The 20,146-nt window shown below is 40.9% G+C and overlaps 1 protein-coding gene across 1 annotated transcript; it reads left to right on the top strand.

Moving 5' to 3' along the window:
* Positions 1 to 969: 969 nt before the first annotated feature.
* irak3 (interleukin-1 receptor-associated kinase 3) lies at positions 970 to 17,605 on the top strand. The gene is made up of 12 exons (XM_039791990.1): positions 970 to 1,369; positions 2,402 to 2,590; positions 5,108 to 5,245; positions 5,808 to 5,971; positions 7,257 to 7,321; positions 7,926 to 8,040; positions 8,857 to 8,975; positions 12,029 to 12,227; positions 15,423 to 15,485; positions 15,631 to 15,798; positions 15,957 to 16,314; positions 16,990 to 17,605. Exons 1-12 carry the CDS (start codon positions 1,267 to 1,269, stop codon positions 17,103 to 17,105), a joined length of 1,797 nt encoding a protein of 598 aa, XP_039647924.1. The 5' UTR covers positions 970 to 1,266; the 3' UTR covers positions 17,106 to 17,605.
* The last annotated feature ends 2,541 nt before the right edge of the window (positions 17,606 to 20,146 follow it).

Raw genomic sequence — 20,146 nt, 5'->3', positions numbered from 1 at the left:
ATTTTGACTACGGTCATAGTTTATGTTGAAAACGTTATTACGTCAACGTTCTTTTAAGTGTCACGTTTTGAACATGCAAATCCCAACATTGACTCAATACTGTCTCAAAGTAGCCTACCTACTGTCAACTCTCACCGAACATATTTGAACTTAAATAAGGACTGGTAAGCAACAATTAGGAGTGTGTGGGACATTTCAAATAAAGTCCTTTTTCACTGTCCTGGAGTGTGTATGCTTTTAGAAGACAAAGACCACGGTGGTCCATTTACAAACATGTTAATGAATGTGTTGTCCTTACTCCTCTAAATCAGATAAAGGTTAAAGGGTGACTTCATCTTTTCAGTGGGTTCCTTTTCAGGATTCTGTGAGACTAGCTTCATACTGACTTAGTTATTAATGGTATGAATTTTAAATAAACTTATGAAGGCTATACATCATTTTCCAAATATTGCAATGAATACATATACAGTAACAATAGCCTAACATTTGTTTGGAGAAATGCAAATTGGAGTTTAGGGCAAAACGCAAATTGTTCCGGGCGGCCCCTAGCTCACCCAGTAGAGCGTGTCTGTCATGTAGGCTGAGTCCTTTGCAGCGGCCTGGGTTCGAATCCGACTTGTGGCCTTCTCCTGCGTGTCATTTTCTCTCTCTGTCTCCCCACATCCCTGTCTATCCACTGTCACTATCTAATATAGGGAAAAGCCCCACTTTTTTTCTTTCAACCACATTGCCAAAAATTTGCCAAAAACTATTTCATTGAATTTGGGTGTTTTTTTCAATTTACAGCATTTTGAAGAAAAAAAACGACACAAGAACATTGAAAAATTTGACAAAATGTCTAAAAAAAGATTTTAAAAAGTGACAAAAACGTCGGGAAAAGTGAGAAAAAGTGTCGACCAATTTTAGTTTTAAATTCTGACCCAGAAAAACTAAGTTGCAGGTCGACGGGAAGACAACAAAAGCCGCGTTGTACTTGTAAAAACCATATGTCAGTGGTACAGCAAGGAGGAAGCGTCTCATCGTGAAATCCAACTTACGTCGTGCCGGTATCCCTCCGCCACTGTTCGCTTCATACGCGGTTGTTTGACTGTTGAACTTTTGGGTTTTCCTTTGAAATGGCAGCGTGTGAGTCAGTTTATTGACTCGCTGAATACTGCCTTCAGTCATGTAGCTCGCGGGCGGAGTTTCCGTATTTGAGCAACACTGAACCACAACAACGGTGTAGGCTAAGTGGACCAGTGTCCTCCTGTCAGAGCGCCCGTTGACATGGACTCCTCCACTTTCCTCTACGATGTCCCGCCGGTTGTCGTCGAGAGGTTCTGTGAGATAATGGACAGCGGAGATGGCCGGTTCGGGTGGCGCGGACTAGGTGAGGAGCAGCTGTTATCATGGTGGTTAGAGGTTTGGGTTGAGACTGATAGAGACAGGTCTGATAGAGAGAGACAGGTCTGATAGAGAGAGGTCTAGCGCAGCCACATAAAACAGGCTTTCACCTTCTAACTTCTCACCCAGACATAGCCTACATATCTGTTCAAATTCAAAGAAGCTTTATTGGCATGAAAGTTTCAATACAAATGTATAAATGGTCAAATAGTAATATGTTAAATATCCAACAGTCATTAAGATTGATTATATTAATAGCCTGCAGTATTATTATATGTGTGTGTGTGTGTGTGTGTGTGTGTGTGTGTGTGTGTGTGTGTGTGTGTGTGTGCGTGCGCGCGCGCGCGCGTATCTCTTGTGTCTGAATGTTTTACATTGTAGAAGTGTGTGTGTGTGTGTGTGTGTGTGTGTGTATCTCTTGTGTCTGAATGTTTTACATTGTAGGAGAAGTGTGTGTGTGTGTGTGTGTGTGTGTGTCTGAATGTTTTACACTGTAGGAGAAGTGTGTGTGTGTGTCTGAATGTTTACAGTCTGTGTGTGTGTGTGTTAATATTTACAGTCTGTGTGTGTGTATGTGTGTGTTAATATTTACAGTCTGTGTGTGTGTGTGTGTTAATATTTACAGTCTGTGTGTGTGTGTGTCTGAATGTTTTACACTGTAGGAGAAAGAGCCTCACCTGTCTAGTGACCACACATCCCTTTGTGTTCTTTTGGTTTCCATCATCCCGTGTGTCTTCCTGTTCTCGATTGCCAGTTTGTGGTTACTGAGCCTGAACTTGGTTACCATCGGTCTATCTCTGATAGCAGAGAGATAGTATGCTCATAATCTCTTTTTAGGGCCAGATAACACTCTTAATCTACTTTGGCTTTTAGTTTCACTCCAATTAATAAAGATCTGCTTCATTAAATCAAGTTCAATTTGATCTGAACTTTTCATGAACCTGTGTATACAGACCGCTTTCCTCCTGTGAGCTCAGTTTGACGTGGTTTAATGTTCACCGTTTGTCCTGATCTCCAGCTGTCCGAGTTGTCCACAGCCTGTTAGAGGTCCGCATGTTGGAGCGCGTGGAGGCAGCAGGTCGGAGTCCCACCAGGGAGCTGCTGTGGTCCTGGGCTCAGGAGAATTCAAGAGTGCAGGACCTGCTTAAGGTGCTGCAAGACATCGGCCACCTCAGGGCCCTGCAGCTCTTCCAGGGTCCAGCTCAAGGTCAGTTACAAACAATTAAAGGCAATAATGACTACATCAATGGAAAATATTACTGTGAACATAGCAGAGAGCAGGGGAGAGCAGCTGTCACCTGCTGTTCCTCTGTGCAATATCTCACTGCAAGGCAGATGTAGTAAACCTGAATCTCACTCCTGTAACCAGTCATGGTTTAGACTGAGGTTAGGATACGGTGACCAGATTTCCCAGAACTAAAACCGGGACACTTTGCGCGCGACCGTAGTGCTCGTGCACGCACATAGACACAGACAGATTAGACACAATTTTGCCAACAGCACACGTAGGCCTACTGCTCACAACATAATGGGCTATCTCAGTTAATATTCACTGAGTGAGTTTCGTGGGGGACCAACTTTATTTTTTCAGGATTAAAGCATTCTTTTGGAAAATGCACCCACTGAACTTGTGAAAAGGTATTTTTCATTGCATGGCACTAAACAAATTATTTGGAACTTCTGCCACAGGCTTGACCTAAAGTTATGGTAACGCTTTACGGGAAGGGTACATGAATTATGAATTAATGCATTAATTAATTAATGATTTGTGCATTACTTCATTCCTGTATATCTTCTGAATCATCAGGAGTTGACATGAGTTCATAGCCTCTCATTCATGACCTCATGCATGAACACATCAACTAAAGCATTAGGTAAGGTGGCTCATTATGCACAAGTTGTGTTCAAATCAGAATCTCACATTTACAGCGAAAAGACCGTGCAAAACGTGTCAGACCGTCCTGCCTACCTGTGTACATTTTAACATCAATGTACGCTGGAAGCATTTTTCACTCTAAAGTCGCTGAAGCGGTTGCTGTTTCCTGTCGGCTCTCTGCAGCTGGCGGGGCTGCGGCTCAGTTCTCCTTCGCACACACACACACACAAACACACACGGCGGATGCAGGAAAAACCCGAGATGAGACGACACGATGACCTAAAACGAGACAGATAAGAAGAGGCATTGCAGCAATGTTTACCAATATACATCGTAACGCTGGCTGCACAGATTATGCAGACGCAGACCGCTATGATTGACTGACACACACACACACACACACACACACACATTGTTAAAATCATACGCTGGACGCTTTATTAGTCTTTCTACATGGGTTTAGTTAATGATCGGGCTATAATAAGACCACGTCGGCTATGTAATCGCAGACAAACGGGACGATTTCACATTGGTTGGTGTAAACCGGGACATTTTAGCATCCCGACAGGTTTTTTGTCGGGACTCGGGACATGCAACTCTAAACCGGGACGTCTGGTCACCCTAGGTTAGGACCTCCTACCTCATTGACATATGGACACAGCAATAAATAAATGTAGGTGGACAAAAATGTAGAAATAAATGTAAAACATTCATTTCTTCTTTTATTTATACTTTTATTTAACCCTCCTGTTTTCCTCGGGTAATTTGACCCGTTTCTAGATCAGAAATCTGGGTTTCTTTCAACCAGATTTCCCAAAAAATAACTGAATGAAGTTGGATAGAAGCCTAGATGTAACACCGAATTGGGTGATCATGTATACTTTACAAACCAGAGGAGACCAGCACGTGAGTACGTAGGGAAGTGCGTCTGAATTGTCAGAGAAAAGCCTCCAAAAGCGTTAAAACCGTCCAAAAAAAGTCAAAAGCGTCATTGAGACTTAAGTCATGTTCCGTCCTCCATACACAGGAAGCCAAAATGAAGCACATCATTCACACAGAAAGGAGAATGTAATCAATCTCGTTCAATAAAAAAAAAAAAATCCAAAATAAATTAAAAGATGAATATGCAGAACAGTAGACAAATGAAAAGAAAAAGCGGCACAAAAATGCAACACTGTTATCAATCCCTGAACAGAAATATCCAAGTAGCAGAATATTTCAAAACAACGAAATACTGAATCAGTGACCATGAGTTGAAAATATGAAAAAAGGTCACAGAGTGAAATTGTGCCGACCAAGATGGGAATGGGTTTGTACACACTGCTACAAGGGCATTCAAACAGAAATATATTTCTAATGTTCTGAATACAAAGACATAAGAATAAAATATTTCCTAAAATGTTTAACCCTTGTGTTGTAATCGGGTCAAATTTGACCAGTTTTCAAAGTTTTTTTATGTCAGAAATATGGGTTTCTTTCAACCCAATTGCCCAAAAAATAACCTGGATGCGTGAATGTACAGTATGTTGTATGGAACCCATACAACGTTCTTTGCAGGTAAAATGAATGATTACTTTCATTGCATTTTGGGTGTTTTATTCAATTTCATAGCATTTAAAAAAAAAAAAAAAAAAAACAGTATCAAGACTAAACTTTGACAGGTACCTTAACTATTGGTCAAAATAATTCATAATTTCTGCTTTGTTTTAACTAAAAAGAAATAGGTATAATGTTATATAAATTGGTTAAAAAGGAAAAATGTGACAAAAACATTGTAAAATAAGCGTCAAAGGCATCGGAAAAAGAGCACAAAAAAATTACATTTTTGACTTCAAAATTCTATTTCAGAGTTGCCTGTGCCCCCCAGCAATCAGCACGCAGAGTCCAAAGGGCCGATGTCAACAACTAAAGTGAAGGTAGAGTTGCCGAACGTGTCTTCAGACTTCCAACTACAGGCGAGTTCTGCAAGTCAAGCCTCATGTTCCAGTAAGTAATAAAAAAAGCATTAGAATGAATTAATTTAAATCATTCATCTTACATACATTTGTGAAATATAATGTTTCAATGGACTCTCCCTCAGTGGTGGTCTAATGTATTTTAGCGTGTATACTGTACTATATAAATATATGGACCAGAATGGACATACCATAGTGTGGGGGTCTGGGTGTCCTCCCCCAGGGACATTTTGAGTGTCACAGACTTAATATCCTGCATTCTGATAGACTTTGTTTGCACTAATTTACAGTGGAAATCCCTTTATTTAGTCTATGCGAAGGAAAACACAGATGACAATTCAAAATATATCAAAAATATAATGGAAAGTATGTTGTTGTGTGTCATTGGGCATTTTTAAGCGGGTATATGGAAATCCTGGAGCTTCTTTGGTGGGTATACTGCGTATATACCTGCGTATCACGTAGACTACACCGCTGATCTGCCTTTCCACTAGGATTCACGCTGGTGTTGATTTTTGTGTGTGAACAAGTGTGAATCAGCATGAATGAAGCCGTTTGGGGTTCATACTAATACTGATATGTCTGTGTTCCAGTGAACTCCGCTGGAGAAATTCAGCCGCCCACAATCACTTTCCAAGACATCTTGGAGGGAACCAGGGATTTCCATCATCACATGAGGATTGCAGAGGGCCACTTTTCAGACGTCTACAGTGCACAGATAGGAAATCAAAAGATTGCAGTGAAGCTTTTTAAACAGGTGATTGATGAATTCTAACACTGACATGTTGGGAAATATGGCCTGCTTGCTGTTAAAGGTCCTATGACATGCTGCTTTTTGGATGCTTTTATATAGACCTTAGTGGTCCTCTAATACTGTATCTGAAGTCTCTTTTATATAGACCTTAGTGGTCCCCTAATACTGTATCTGAAGTCTCTTTTATATAGACCTTAGTGGTCCCCTAATACTGTATCTGAAGTCTCTTTTATATAGACCTTAGTGGTCCCCTAATACTGTATCTGAAGTCTCTTTTATATAGACCTTAGTGGTCCCCTAATACTGTATCTGAAGTCTCTTTTATATAGACCTTAGTGGTCCACTAATACTGTATCTGAAGTCTCTTTTATATAGACCTTAGTGGTCCCTTAATACTGTATCTGAAGTCTCTTTTATATAGACCTTAGTGGTCCCCTAATACTGTATCTGAAGTCTCTTTTATATAGACCTTAGTGGTCCCCTATTACTGTATCTGAAGTCTCTTTTATATATTTTTTTTTATATAGACCTTAGTGGTCCCGGAATACTGTATCTGTTGTCCCCTAATACTGTATCTGAAGTCTCTTTTTATATAGACCTTAGTGGTCCCCTAATACTGTATCTGAAGTCTCTTTTATATAGACCTTTTTTTCCAAATTCAGCCTTGGTGCAGAATTACAGCCACTAGAGCCAGTCCCACAATGAGCTTTCCTTAGGATGTGCCATTTCTGTGTCTGTAGCTATTGAGGCGGAGAGGGGGGCAAGGTGGAGGGTGGGGTGTGACGCTTGACCAACTGCCACTTTGCTTGTTTGAAAGCCATGATGTCTCTCTCTTTTTTTTTTTTTTTTTTTTTTTTTTTTTTTTTTTTTTTTTTTTTTCTCTCTCTCATGGGTGGGCCAAATTCTCTGGGGGGGCAAAGCAGAGAAAGGGGAGGTAACCTTGCTCCTTATGACCTCATAAGGAGAAGATTCCTGATTGGCTCATCTGAGCTTTCATTTTCTCAAAGGCAGAGCAGGATACCCAGGGCTCGGTTTACACCTATCACCATTGCTAGCCACTGGGGGACCATAGGCAGGCTGGAACTCATATTAATGTTACAAAACCTCATAAAGGGACATTTTCATGCCATGGGACCTTTAAACCCTCTCAGGAGGACTGCTATCAGTGTGAGCTCCGTGTGTCCTGTGTGAACACAGACGTGTGTTTGACTCCTGTAAACTCGTCTACAACGGCCTTCTAATGAATAAACATCAAACTGAAATGCATTCCTCATCCATCCTTCTCCAGGTAAATATGGAGCCATGGAAGAAGCTGTGGGATATCTTTAGAAAAGAAATGGAAATCCATCATTTGTACGTGTTAACCCCTCACTTTCAAAATACCTTTTCTATATTTGATCTGATAGAGTGTGTTTAACCCTTGTGTTGTCTTCACCATCGTCCATGAACCTGTCATTCTGGGTCAACATTTGTTTTTGAACCTTTTCTGACATTTTGGCGGGTTTTTTTCTCTCTTTTCAACACTTTTTTTTAATTCATGGTCAATAAACCTAATTTCAATGGCTTATACCTAATTTTTGAGTTTGGAAAAAAAGCAGATATTATGAATTATTTTGACTAATAGAGTAGTAAAGATCAGAGGATGTTGAGTGAATCACAGAAAGTTTGGTCAGGATGCTGTTGTGAAACCATTTAAAAAAAAGAAGAAATTTCAAATGCCATGAAATTAAATAAATCAACCAAAATTCAATGGATGTAATCTTTTATTTGACCTGCGAAGAACATGGATGCATGGATGTATATGTTGTATGGGTTCCATGCAACGTACATGCACGCATCCAAGTTATTTTGGGGCAATTTGGTTGTTAAGAAACCCATATTTATGATATAAAAAAACTTTGAATTTGACCCGAGGACAACACAAGGGTTAATATGAAGTGTGGCGATGTGTTTACAGGTACCAACATCCAAACATCTTAGACTTGTTGTGTTGTTTTTCTGACGAAGACCGCTACTGCCTGGTGTATCCGTACCTCCCCAACGGCTCGCTCTTTCACAGACTACACCATCAGGTACGTTTGTCACCGCAGTTGTTCATTTTGCTTTAGGGCCATCAGGAAGTGTGTTTCTGTGTGTGACGAGCAGTTGCTAGGTAATTCAATATCAGAAAACAGGAAGTGTGCTTTGTGGGAAGCCAAGCGTGCACGAGTGTGACGTGTTTTAGAAAAGTATATAACTGAAACATTTGAAGAAATATGATGCGGAAGAAAACTTGCAATGCGACTCAGGCAGAGGCTAGACTTTGTTATTAAACCACAACTGCTTGAAGAAAACTGTTCATCATGTAATACGGTGTTTAACCCTATTATTATGAGGAAATTCTAATTATTGCAGTCATGTAGTAGACTGCTCAAACAGGTATTTACTGCCAGTGCACTTTTGTGTGCATGTAAACATACATACATTTACAAACTGAACGCAACATTTTTTTTTTTTTACCTGTGCCATGAAGACTTTATGTCACGGCACATGCAATATTGGTAAAATATTTCAACTTTTTGGTCTAGGGGGTTTAAAGGGGACACAAACCTATTCTGCTCATTTTCAGGTTCACACTTGTATTTTGGTTTTCTACTAGAACATGTTGACATGATTTAATGTTTAAAAGCACTTTATTGTTCTCATACTGCCCAAGGATGCTGCAGCTGTATGCACCTACAGACAGTAAGAATAGAAACATATTTCACAGTGCTAAAAGTAACTCAGGTTGTAGTCTAACTCCACAGATAACAAGCGTTACATCCACTTTACCAATACCTAATGTTAATTTGGCTATTTGATAGCATATATTTGTGTTAAATCTAAAATGGTATGTTGTCCCCGTACAGGATGGAGAGCCCCGTCTGTCCTGGCAAGAGCGTCTCGCCATCATTAAAGGAACTGCAAAGGCCCTGCATCACCTCCATACAGCCCAGCCCTGCCCAGTGATCTGTGGCAACATCTCCAGGTACAACATACAGTATCTAGGATTCTCCCTCTGTCTGTCGTCTCTTGGAAGAGGGCATGGTCCATGTTAGAAGGAAAGTGGTCAAAATGAAGTGACTACAATTTATTACACTAAAAGAGGTTATTTCTACGATTTATTATTGTTATTAGCTATGTGTAATTAAGATGAGGAACACCATAGAAAATGCAATACTTGGAGATTTCTGCAAGAATCACATTTTTCGGTGATTGGATGGCGAGCACTTCTGTTCTGGGAACTGCTCAGAAACCCCATTATTGTCAATGTACCTAGGAAAGCCATAGATCCTCTGAATGCCCTAGGACTCTACTTTGGGGTTGTAAAGTTTCATGAGGCTGGGATTATCCTAGAGGTCACAACAGATCGTGTAATATAGTGAGGTTTTCCAAAAATGGTCTTAATTCAATGAAATGGCTACTATGGGGACTAACCTCATCACACAGGGTTACAATAGGGCTCATTGAATCCACGTGAGTCTCGGCTTTTCAGTCAGACCCAAATCACGTGATTCCAGGACTGTTTAGGGACCCCAGAATGCATAAATATTCAAACACACCATTTATTGTATTTATACTGCATGAGAAAACTGCATGGGATTAGTTTAGACCCATAGATATTACACATAGAACCTATTTTCATTCGGATATTTTGATGTCAGAGGTCAAGGTATCCCTTTGAAAATGGCCGTGCCAGTTTTTCCCTCGCCAAAATGTATTTATTTAGCCCCCTTCCCGACAAGCTAGCATTGACGTTGGTACCATTTGCTGCCTTAGGTCAGTTAGTTTCATATGATACCAATATCTTCACTCTAGCTTTAAAGGAACACACCGACTTATTGGGACTTTGTCTTATTCACCGTATTCCCCAGAGTTAGATAAGCCCATACATACCCTTCCCATCTCCATTCGTGTCGTAACTCTGTCTGACGCCCCCACCGCTAGCCTAGCTTAGCACAGATCCTGGAGGTATCCGGCTCCATCTAGCCTACTGCTCCCAATAAGTGACAAAATAACACCAACATGTTCCTATTTCCATGTTGTGATTTGTTTAGTCACAGTGTGTACAAATAACAAGGTCACATGAGACACCGCCATCTTCTAACCGTATACATATTGGGAACTATATTCTCAGAAAGACGAAGCACTGCTACTTCTGCTAGCTGGGCGGAGTGATTTGCTCGCAGAACTGCAGACAAACTCTCTGCTCCTCACCACGGCTTCTCAGGTGCTGCGCGCAAATCACTTCACATCAATCATTTTTAAATATAATAATATATCTTTTTTTTACAGTTGAAACCAGATATTTACATACACTTCAGAAAAAAACACAAAAACTTTTATTTCTTTACTGTCATACATTAAATCAGAGTAAACTTTTTCTGTTTTAGATCAATAAATATTAACATATTTTTTTGCATTTGTTAAATGTCAGAATCGAGCGAGGGAGAATTTTTATGTATTTTTTATCACTTTCATCAAAGTCAGAAGTATACATACACTAAGTTTATTGTGTCTTTAAACAAAAAGAAAACTCCAGATGATTCCATTCTGAGCTTAAGAAGTTTCTGATAGGTTAATTGATTCCATTTAAGTTAATTGGTGGCACACCTGTGGATGCATATAAAGGCACACCTCAAACACAGAGCCTCTTTCTTTGACATCATGGGAAAATCAAGAGAAATCAACCAAGACATCAGGAAAAGAATTGTGGACCTCCACAAGTGTGGCTCATCCTTAGGTGCAATTTCCAGATGCCTGAAGGTCCCACGTTCATCTGTTCAGACAATAATACGCAAGTATAAAAAACATGGGAATGTACAACCATCATAGCGCTCAGGAAGGAGACGTCGGAGTCCCAGAGAGGAACGTTTTTTGGTGCGAAATGTGCGAATCAATCCCAGGACAACAGCAAAAGACCTTGTGAAGATGCTAGCTGAAACTGGTAAGACAGTGTCATTATCCACAGTAAAACGAGTCCTGTACCACCATGAGCTAAAAGGTTACTCTGGGAGAAGAAAGCTATTACTTCAAAACCACCATAAAAAAGCCAGACTACAGTTTGCAACTGCACATGGGGACAAAAATCTTAATTTCTGGAGACATGTCCTGTGGTCTGACGAAACAAAAATTGAACTGTTTGGCCATAATGATAAACGGTATATTTGGAGGAAAAGCTTTGAAGCCGCAGAACACCATCCCAGCTGTGAAGTATGGGGGTGGTAGTATAATGTTGTGGGGCTGCTTTGCTGCAGAAGGGACTGTTGCACTTCACAAAATAGATTGCATCACGAGAAAAGAGAATTTTGTGGATATATTGAAGCAACATCTGAAGACATCAGCCAGGAAGTTAAAGCTTGGGCGCAAATGGGTCTTCCAAATGGACAATGACCCCAAGCATACCTCCAAATTAGTTACCATGTGGCTTAAGGACAACAAAGTCAATGTATTGGAGTGGCCATCACAAAGCCCTGATCTCAATCCCATAGAGAATTTGTGGGCGGCACTGAAAAGGCGAGTGCGAGCAAGAAGGCCTACAAACCTGACCCAGTTACACCAGTTCTGTCAAGAGGAGTGGGCCAAAATTCCAGCAAACTATTGTAGAAAGCTTGTGGAAGGATACCCAAAACGTTTGGCCCAAGTGAAACAGTTTCGGGGCAATTCTACCAAATACTAAGGAAGTGTATGTATACTTCTGACTTTGATGAAAGTGATTAAAAAAATACATAAAAATTCTCCCTCGCTCGATTCTGACATTTAACAAATGCAAAAAATATGTTAATATGTATTGATCTAAAACAGAAAAAGTTTACTCTGATTTAATGTATGACAGTAAAGAAATACAAGTTTTTGTGTTTTTTTCTGAAGTGTATGTAAATATCTGGTTTCAACTGTATATATTGGTTTCAAAAGTTCATACCATGCACCTTCAGGATTGTGGGTTTTAGGACCTCCACTGTAAGTTGCCTTCCATCGGTCTTGTGTCTCTCTGCTGTCTGTGAAGTTCAGAAGTTGACACATAATGGCTTCTCTACACAGTGCTAACATACTCTTGGATGATGCCCTGCAGCCCAAGCTGTCTGATTTTGGGTTGGCTCGTCTCCGTCCTCATACAGCCAATCATCACTGCACCATCACTCTGGATACCAGGTCCCACGGCAACCTGGGATACCTCCCTGAGGAATATATTCGAGATGGCAAGCTGTCCTTCAGCCTGGATGTTTACAGCTTTGGAATGGTGATTTTAACAGCTTAGCTTAACTTTTTTCATCCTGTGTGTACATCTGGCATAAGATGATTAAACGTGACAAAACCAACATTAGAAATCCATTGTAAGGGGCGGCCTCTAGCTCCCCCAGTAAGAGCATTCGCCCAATGTTGTCTGAGTCCTGCAGCGGCGCAGGGTTCAAATCCGACCTGATGCCCTTTGCTGCGTGTCATTCCCCATCTCTTTCTCCCCCTTTCATATCTATCCACTTTCAATGAAAGGGAAAAGCCCCCAAAAAGAATCTTTAAATAAAAAAAGAAATCCATTGTAATATGCGGTTGAGTGACTGATGCTGATATAAAGAAGACAAGTTATTGCGAAGACTATGGTTAATTTAAATGAATGGAACAATTTGAACAGGGGCAGTCGAGATTGCTGACTTAAAGGGTAACTACTGTTTTTTTTTTCAACCTGGACCCTATTTTCCTATGTTTTTGTGTCTAAGTGACTGATGGGAACAACAATCTTTGACATTGGTTCAGTATTAAGAGAGATCGCTGCAGTCGGCAGCAGAGAAACAAGCTCCAATGTAAGTTAACAGGGCAATTGTCCAGCTTGTATTTACCTTCACAAAAGTGCTCGTTTTGCCGCTGACAGACTCAGATTAATATTCTAAGTGTCTGACATCATTATGGAAAGGATTTCTAAGGAGATCGACCTCTCTGTTAAAGAGTAAGATCCAAAAGAAACAAAATAAAACTATGAAAAGCCGTTTTGGGACGTCTTTCCACTTTTCCAACCATCACAACTCTAGTTTTGGTTGACACGCTAAAAGTATTGTTTATTTAAATGGAGTCTGGTGGGTTTAGCGCTAGCGAACTCAGAGCTGTTTCTGGTTAAACAGAAAGGTCTCATAGAGGTTTTAAAGGTCTATCTCTGTAGGGATCCTTTCCATGATGTTGTCAGACAGATAATAATCTGAGTCTGTCAGCGGCAAAACGAGCACTTTTGTGAAGGTAAATACAAGTTAGACAATTGTCTTATTAACTTACATTGGAGCTTGTTTCTCCGCTGCCGACTGCAGCGATCTCGCTTAAAGTGATGGTTCGGAGTAATTCACCCTAGGGTCCTTTGCACCATGACCTCGAGCCAAACACCCCCCCAGAAGCTTTTTTCACCTGGGTCTAACATTGGGAGTAGTAGTAGGGTTAACGGACGACGTTTACGAGTTACTTCACTAATTATGCCCAAAATGATACCAAACGTCTAAAAGTAGTACAAATATGTATGTTTGTGCTCTCTCATAAAACGATGGATTGGAAAGTTTGTAAGTACACCAGAAGTTTATGTAAATAACACTTGCCTGCTGGCTTCTGCTCTCTGCTGTTGTTGTTGCTGCTGTAAGACGAGTGCTTAGGGTCGTCTACAAATTACAACACCGAAAAGAGATGCAACAAAAATATTTATTAATTTAATTTTTTTTTTAAGTAAGTGCTGTAGTATAACTAGCAGGAGACAAGTAATAATTGAGGTAAGTTTGGAGACATTACATTATTTAATCATTGAATTAATAAATATTTTTGTTGGTGTAGTAATTTGTAGACGGCCCTAAGCACTCGTCTAACTGCAGGTAGCAGCAGCAGCAACAGAGAGCTGAAGAGAGCAGGCAAGTGTTCATAAACTTCTGGTGTACTTACAAACTTTCCAATCCATCGTTTTATGAGAGCATAACCTATTTGTACTACTTGTAGACGTTTGGTATCATTTCGGGCATTATTAGTGGGGTAACTTACAAGATACAAACGTGGGTCCGTTAGCCCCTGCGCTAAGCTATTCAGCTGATAACGCTACTCTACGCTAACTCTCCCAATGTTCGACCCAGGTGAAAAAAGCTTCTGGGAGGGTGTTTGGCTCGAGGTCATGGTGCAAAGGACCCTAGGGTAAATTACTCCGAACCATCACTTTAATACTGGACTGATGTCACAGATTGTTGTTCCCATCAGTCACTTAGACACAAAAACGTAGGAACATAGGGTTGAAAAATAGGGTAGTTACCCTTTAAGTGTGCTCTTGCTACTTGATCCACTACTTAATTTTTTACTTGGTATTGCTATAACTATTGTTGAGGAAGTTAAAATCACTTTTAACTTCCTCTGTACATTAATACATCAGTAGTATTATATTAGTATTATATTATACATCTTTGATAATATATAAATATATAAGGAAGTAAAGTCACAAAGTGTTTCACAGGCTAAATAAATACATCATAACAAATCTATAATCATAAAAAGCACAATTACTCACAGTAAATCAGTATATAAAATACATAGGAATGCAGTCAGTAATGTGGTTAAAAAAAAATGCCTGACTAAATAGATGTGTCTTTAGCTGCTTATTAAAGATGTCAGCAGAGACAGCCACTCTTACAACATGTGGCAAAGCGTTCCAAAGTCTAAAATCTCTGTCACCTTAAGTTTTCAGCTTAGTACAGGGAACAGCCAGTAAGCCCTGATCAGAGGACCTCAAAGATCTGCTGACAACATAAGGGTGTAACAGCTCACTAGCCGTTGCATGACCATTGATGGCTCTGTGTATAATCACAAGAATCTTGAACTTGACCCTGAATTGAACCGGCAGCGAGTGTAAAGAGGCCAGGATAGAGGTAATATATCATGACCTCCCTGATTTTGTCTGCAGCCTAGCAGCAGCATTCTGGACTGATTGTAAACGATCTACAGATGATTTACTGAGGCAAGTAAAAAGAGAGTTACAGTAATCCTAACACGAGGAAACAAAGGCATGTATAACCATTTCTAATTCAGCGCAGGATACAACACGCCTGAGTTTTGCAATGTTTCTGAGGTGGAAAAAACAAGTGTGGGTTAAGGACTTAAACATGTTTGTCAAGGCTCTAAGCCTGATCTAAAGTCACACCAAGATTTTTCAGGCTGGAGCGCACGTTGGAGTTCAGTGATCCAGTACTGCTAGCCACCTCAGAAACAATGCTGTCTGCAGCAACAACCAGAACCTCAGTTTTATCAGCAAAGTACAGTATTTCCCTCTGAAATGTAGTGGAGTAGAATTATAAAAGTAGCAGAAATTTGAAATAAGTACTGGAATAGATGTAATTGGGAGTAAATGTTGCTATAATGAAAACAGCACTATAATTTATGATGGAACCAATGTCACTCAAGCCATTAAGTACAGTTTGCTTGCTTCCAGGTTATAATGGAAACAGTAACAGGACGGAAGGTGATAGAGGACGTGCCTAAACAAACACCACTGGTGAGTCAACACTGGAGATGGAAATGGGGACTTCATGGTTACGTAATACACGGGATGTCTTACAGCAACAGTTGTATGTGCTCACGTGAAGTGTTGTGCCTTTCTGATGCGCTGTACTCACCGACCTCTCTGTGTGCTCCGTCAGAGAGAACTGCTTGTAACTGAGGTGGAGGACAGCGGTGGGGTGGACTCTTGTCTGCAGTTTTTGGATGTGGCGGCCGGTCGGTGGCCAGCTGCCGTGGCCCTCGGCCTTCTGCGTCTGGCCTTGGACTGCACTGCTAGCCGCCACCGCAGCAGACCAAACATGGAGAATGTGAGCATTCTTGACTTTTAGGAACAGTTTATATATAAAAATATATATATTCTAAGCTCACAGGTCCAAATGCTAACTTGTAGCGCTTTTCCACTGCGCCTCATGTTCTGAAAACTAGTCTGGAGAAGATAAATACTAATAATTTCAACTGTCCTCAGGTACTTTTGGCATTAAGCAAGCTGCTTCCTCCGCCTAGCTACCCCCCTGCCGACCAACCCCACAGCTTGGATGATGGAGACCATTTTAATGCCCAGTCAAGCCCCTCGTCCTCCATGCCTGTAGAGCACGATGAGCAGCACAGCCTCCCTGGTTCTTCAACACAGGCGGGGCCCTGCGAATGCAGCCAGTCGGAGGTGACGTATCTGAGTGACGTCACGGGCGCCGACGGCAAGGCAGCAGCAGACCTGTACAACAGCTGGCCCGTACAGTGCAGCTGCCCTGCCGAGACAGGGGGTCTGGCCTGTGAGGACTGCAGAGCCAACGGCTTCACCCTCAATCTCACAGACAGTTCCCAGAGTAAGTGTTGTTAAGATTCCACACAAACGTGGTGAGACAAACCTGCGTATGATCACATTTGAGTACATATGGAATATGCAGTGCGTTTTTTAAATCAGATTTAGACCACTTCCATATGTGGTCCTGAATCAGACCCAGGTCTGATTTTTTTATTTTTATTTTTCAATATGGCCGCAGTGTGAACAACCAAGGCGGATTTGATGTGACTTTTACCTCAATCTACATCGACATTTGTCCCAATTATGCGCCGGCCGGGAGTTAGCCCTAGACACAGACAGTAAGATTAAAAACTTGACTAGGCTACAACATGGAGAACAGTGATGGATCAAGTCAATGGAGTGAGAGGGAGGTGTTAGACCTAATTAGTGTATGCTCATTAATGTCACAGCTGCCATTGCACAAACATTTTGAAATAAAAGCGAAAATTCTTACTTCCCCTATGACTTCCCTATCTTTAGTGCAACAGCGTGCTGAGTCTGATGTCATTATTGTTGGTCTTTTGAGCATGCGGCATACGGTTCACACTGGAATCTGATATAGGCCACATTTTAAAAAGGTCACGTGAACAGCCAAACAAAAAATCTGATCTGAGCAAAAAAAAAATCCGAATTAAGCATTAAGACTTGCGGTGTGAACTAACCTAAGTGATCAGTTGCTGTGTTTTGTGTGTTTCAGCTGACTCCGTTGTGGTGGAAAGCCCAGCCAAGGAGAGATTGAGGAACAAACTGAGTCTTTATGACAGAGGGGTGATTAACACACAGGAACTGTTTTCTGACACAGGACTGCATTAGAGAGCCCACTTCCTGTAACAGTCCTGGCAGCTGCCCCTTTTTGTGGCTGTCATGTGTGTCCAGCATTAAAGTGTTTCATAAAGCCAACTTAGAGCTGATGAAGTGATCAGGCCAAGAAAAGTCCTGTTTAACAACCGCACCACATCCTATTAGTTCACAGTAAAGAGGACTATGAAAAAACAAATGCTACGCCTGCAGCCACAAAGCTGAACATAGTAAACATATATATATATATATATATATATATATATATATATTAGAGTATTTTAAAGGTAAAAATAACTAATAAAAAAACAAAAAGAGAACTTTTAGCAGCCTTTTTTTGAATGAAGGTAAAGCTCCCAAACTTACTTAAAAGTGAACGCGTGGGAGATACAACATGGCATTAAACAGTACAGTATGTGACACAGCCAAGTTCAGGGTAATTAGCATTTTCTTTAAAACCAATGTTTGATGCAATGATTTATTAAAATAAAAGCATCCTTATTTAAAACCCTTCACATTGGTTGTCTGTTGTACTAACGGTAGGAAGAGCTTTGGTTTCTGTCTCTGTTTCATTTCTTTAAAGGTGCTCTAAGCGATGTCACGTGTTTTTTAAGCTACAACATTTTTTGTCACATACAGCAAACATCTCCTCACTATCTGCTAGCTGCCTGTCCCCTGAACACACTGTAAAAAACATCTCCTCACTACCTGCCTGTCCCCTGAACACACTGTAAAAAACATCTCCTCACTATCTACTAGCTGCCTGTCCCCTGAACACACTGTAAAAAACATCTCCTCACTATCTGCTAGCTGCCTGTCCCCTGAACACACTGTAAAAACATCTCCCTCACTATCTACTAGCTGCCTGTCCCCTGAACACACTGTAAAAACATCTCCTCCCTATCTGCTAGCTGCCTGTCCCTGAACACACTGTAAAAAACATCTCCTCACTATCTACTAGCTGCCTGTCCCCTGAACACACTGTAAAAACATCTCCTCACTATCTACTAGCTGCCTGTCCCCTGAACACACTGTAAAAACATCTCCTCACTATCTACTAGCTGCCTGTCCCCTGAACACACTGTAAAAAACATCTCCTCACTATCTGCTAGCTGCCTGTCCCCTGAACACACTGTAAAAAACATCTCCTCACTATCTACTAGCTGCCTGTCCCCTGAACACACTGTAAAAAACATCTCCTCCCTATCTGCTAGCTGCCTGTCCCCTGAACACACTGTAAAAAACATCTCCTCACTATCTACTAGCTGCCTGTCCCCTGAACACACTGTAAAAAACATCTCCTCACTATCTACTAGCTGCCTGTCCCCTGAACACACTGTAAAAAACATCTCCTCACTATCTACTAGCTGCCTGTCCCCTGAACACACTGTAAAAAAACGCTGTCTCTGTAGACAATCCAGGCTCCACAAACGCCAACAAAAACAAAGTGGCCAACCTGCACCACCAAACATAACAAACTGTTCCAGCCAATAACCAATGAGAAGGATTTGGGGGTCGGGGTTGGGGGGGTTAGTGTGCGGAAGCACGGAAGGGAGGGGGAGGGGATGAGGAGGAGGGAGGGGCGAGCTAGCCTGGTTTTGTTTGAAAATACTTCAGACGTCAACAAGAAGTGACGTCACCCAACATCACTTAGAGCACCTTTAATTTATTTTAATGACATAAAATGAAAACAAAAGGTGGAACTGCTACTCTCACTGTGAGGTCACCGGTTAGTTTATTAGTAGTCTATATCCTTGACGTTCCACTTCCGGGATTGCTCCGGTTGCTGCAGGAAATTCCGCCGGATCCATGTATTTTCCGTTACCTTCCTCTTCTCTGTGTTGGCGTTCTAACCTCCGGTGGATTCATGAGGACTATGGTTAACTGCTCCTCAGATCTCTGCAGGGTAAATCCAGACAGCTAGCTAGACTATCTGTCCAATCAGAGTTTTCTGTCGCAGCAGCAGCTCTGTGCGGAGCTTAGCACCGCCCATGACGATTCTGATTGGTTTAAAGAAATGCCATTAAACCAGAGCACGTTTTCCTCCCATCCCCGAATGCTATGTGGAGTAGCCGGACCCTCCTTCAGCACGCTTTGGAGGAGGGTCTGGCAAAGCGAGAATAGTTTATTAGTAATGCGGAGCTCCAGGTGACACTTTGGCCTTCAGTACAGTACAGATAGCAGAGCTTTATTACAGTATCCATGTAGTCGCCACTGAATCAGCCATTCAGATACAGGTGTAAAACCCTAAGAATTGGTCTGGCCAAGGACCAGGCCAACTGGTGCAGTTTGAAATGTTTCGGGAGAGAAACCGACTGTATCCCTCTTCATTACATCAGAGCTGACGGAAATGTTGCGTCAGGAATGTAAGAAATGTGCTCGGACTGAGACACGGCGCGGAGTGGAATAAATGAAAACACAAGCATTGTTAACAAAATTCTTTTAAATTGATTTCACTGATTGTTGAAGCATTTCTTTTCCAATCCAGTTAAACTCATCCTCCTGTTTATACATTTCATTTGACTTTTCTTTAGATAGCTTATTTGCTACATTTGCACTTTTTAATCTTCATCGTTATGGGCAGTGTTGAGAATGCATTGCATTGTGGGTGTTATTAACCCTCCTGATGTCCTCGGGTCAAATTTGACCCATTTTAAAAAAAGTTTCCATATCAGAAATTTGGGTTTCTCTCAACCAAATTGTCAAGGAAACTATAACGTGGATTGGTTCTGTACAACCATTTCTCTTCACAGGTCAAATAAATGATCAGTTCACTACTTTTTTATTGAATTTGGGTGTTTTATTTAATTTTATAGCATTTGAAAAAAAACTGACAAAAATGACTAAAAAGTCATATATAGTTTGACGAAGTTTAAAATTCAACGATTGTGCCAAAGCGATTGAGAAAAACTGTAAACTGGCTTTTGTCTCATGTTTATAATTTTGTGTTTTTAAGACTTTTTCATATTTTTTTTTTCAATTGGTATTTTATTTCTTGTTTGCTTGTTCATTTTACCGTTATGGGTCTAATTTTATGAATATGATCATGTGAAACA

This window comes from Perca fluviatilis, chromosome 23 (genome assembly GCF_010015445.1).
Source record: "Perca fluviatilis chromosome 23, GENO_Pfluv_1.0, whole genome shotgun sequence".
Classification (NCBI taxonomy): domain Eukaryota; kingdom Metazoa; phylum Chordata; class Actinopteri; order Perciformes; family Percidae; genus Perca; species Perca fluviatilis.
The sequence above is the reverse complement of the archived record's forward strand: the minus strand, read 5'-3'. Positions and strand labels throughout refer to the sequence as shown.

What these genes read in the sequence shown, in the direction of transcription:
- irak3 (XM_039791990.1), top strand. Translation starts at nt 1,267, where the DNA reads ATGGACTCCTCCACTTTCCTCTACGATGTCCCGCCGGTTGTCGTCGAG. An exon ending in AAGTCAAGCCTCATGTTCCA is followed by an intron (nt 5,246 to 5,807) that starts GTAAGTAATAAA and finishes TCTGTGTTCCAG; the next exon opens with TGAACTCCGCTGGAGAAATT. An exon ending in TCTCACAGACAGTTCCCAGA is followed by an intron (nt 16,315 to 16,989) that starts GTAAGTGTTGTT and finishes TGTGTGTTTCAG; the next exon opens with CTGACTCCGTTGTGGTGGAA.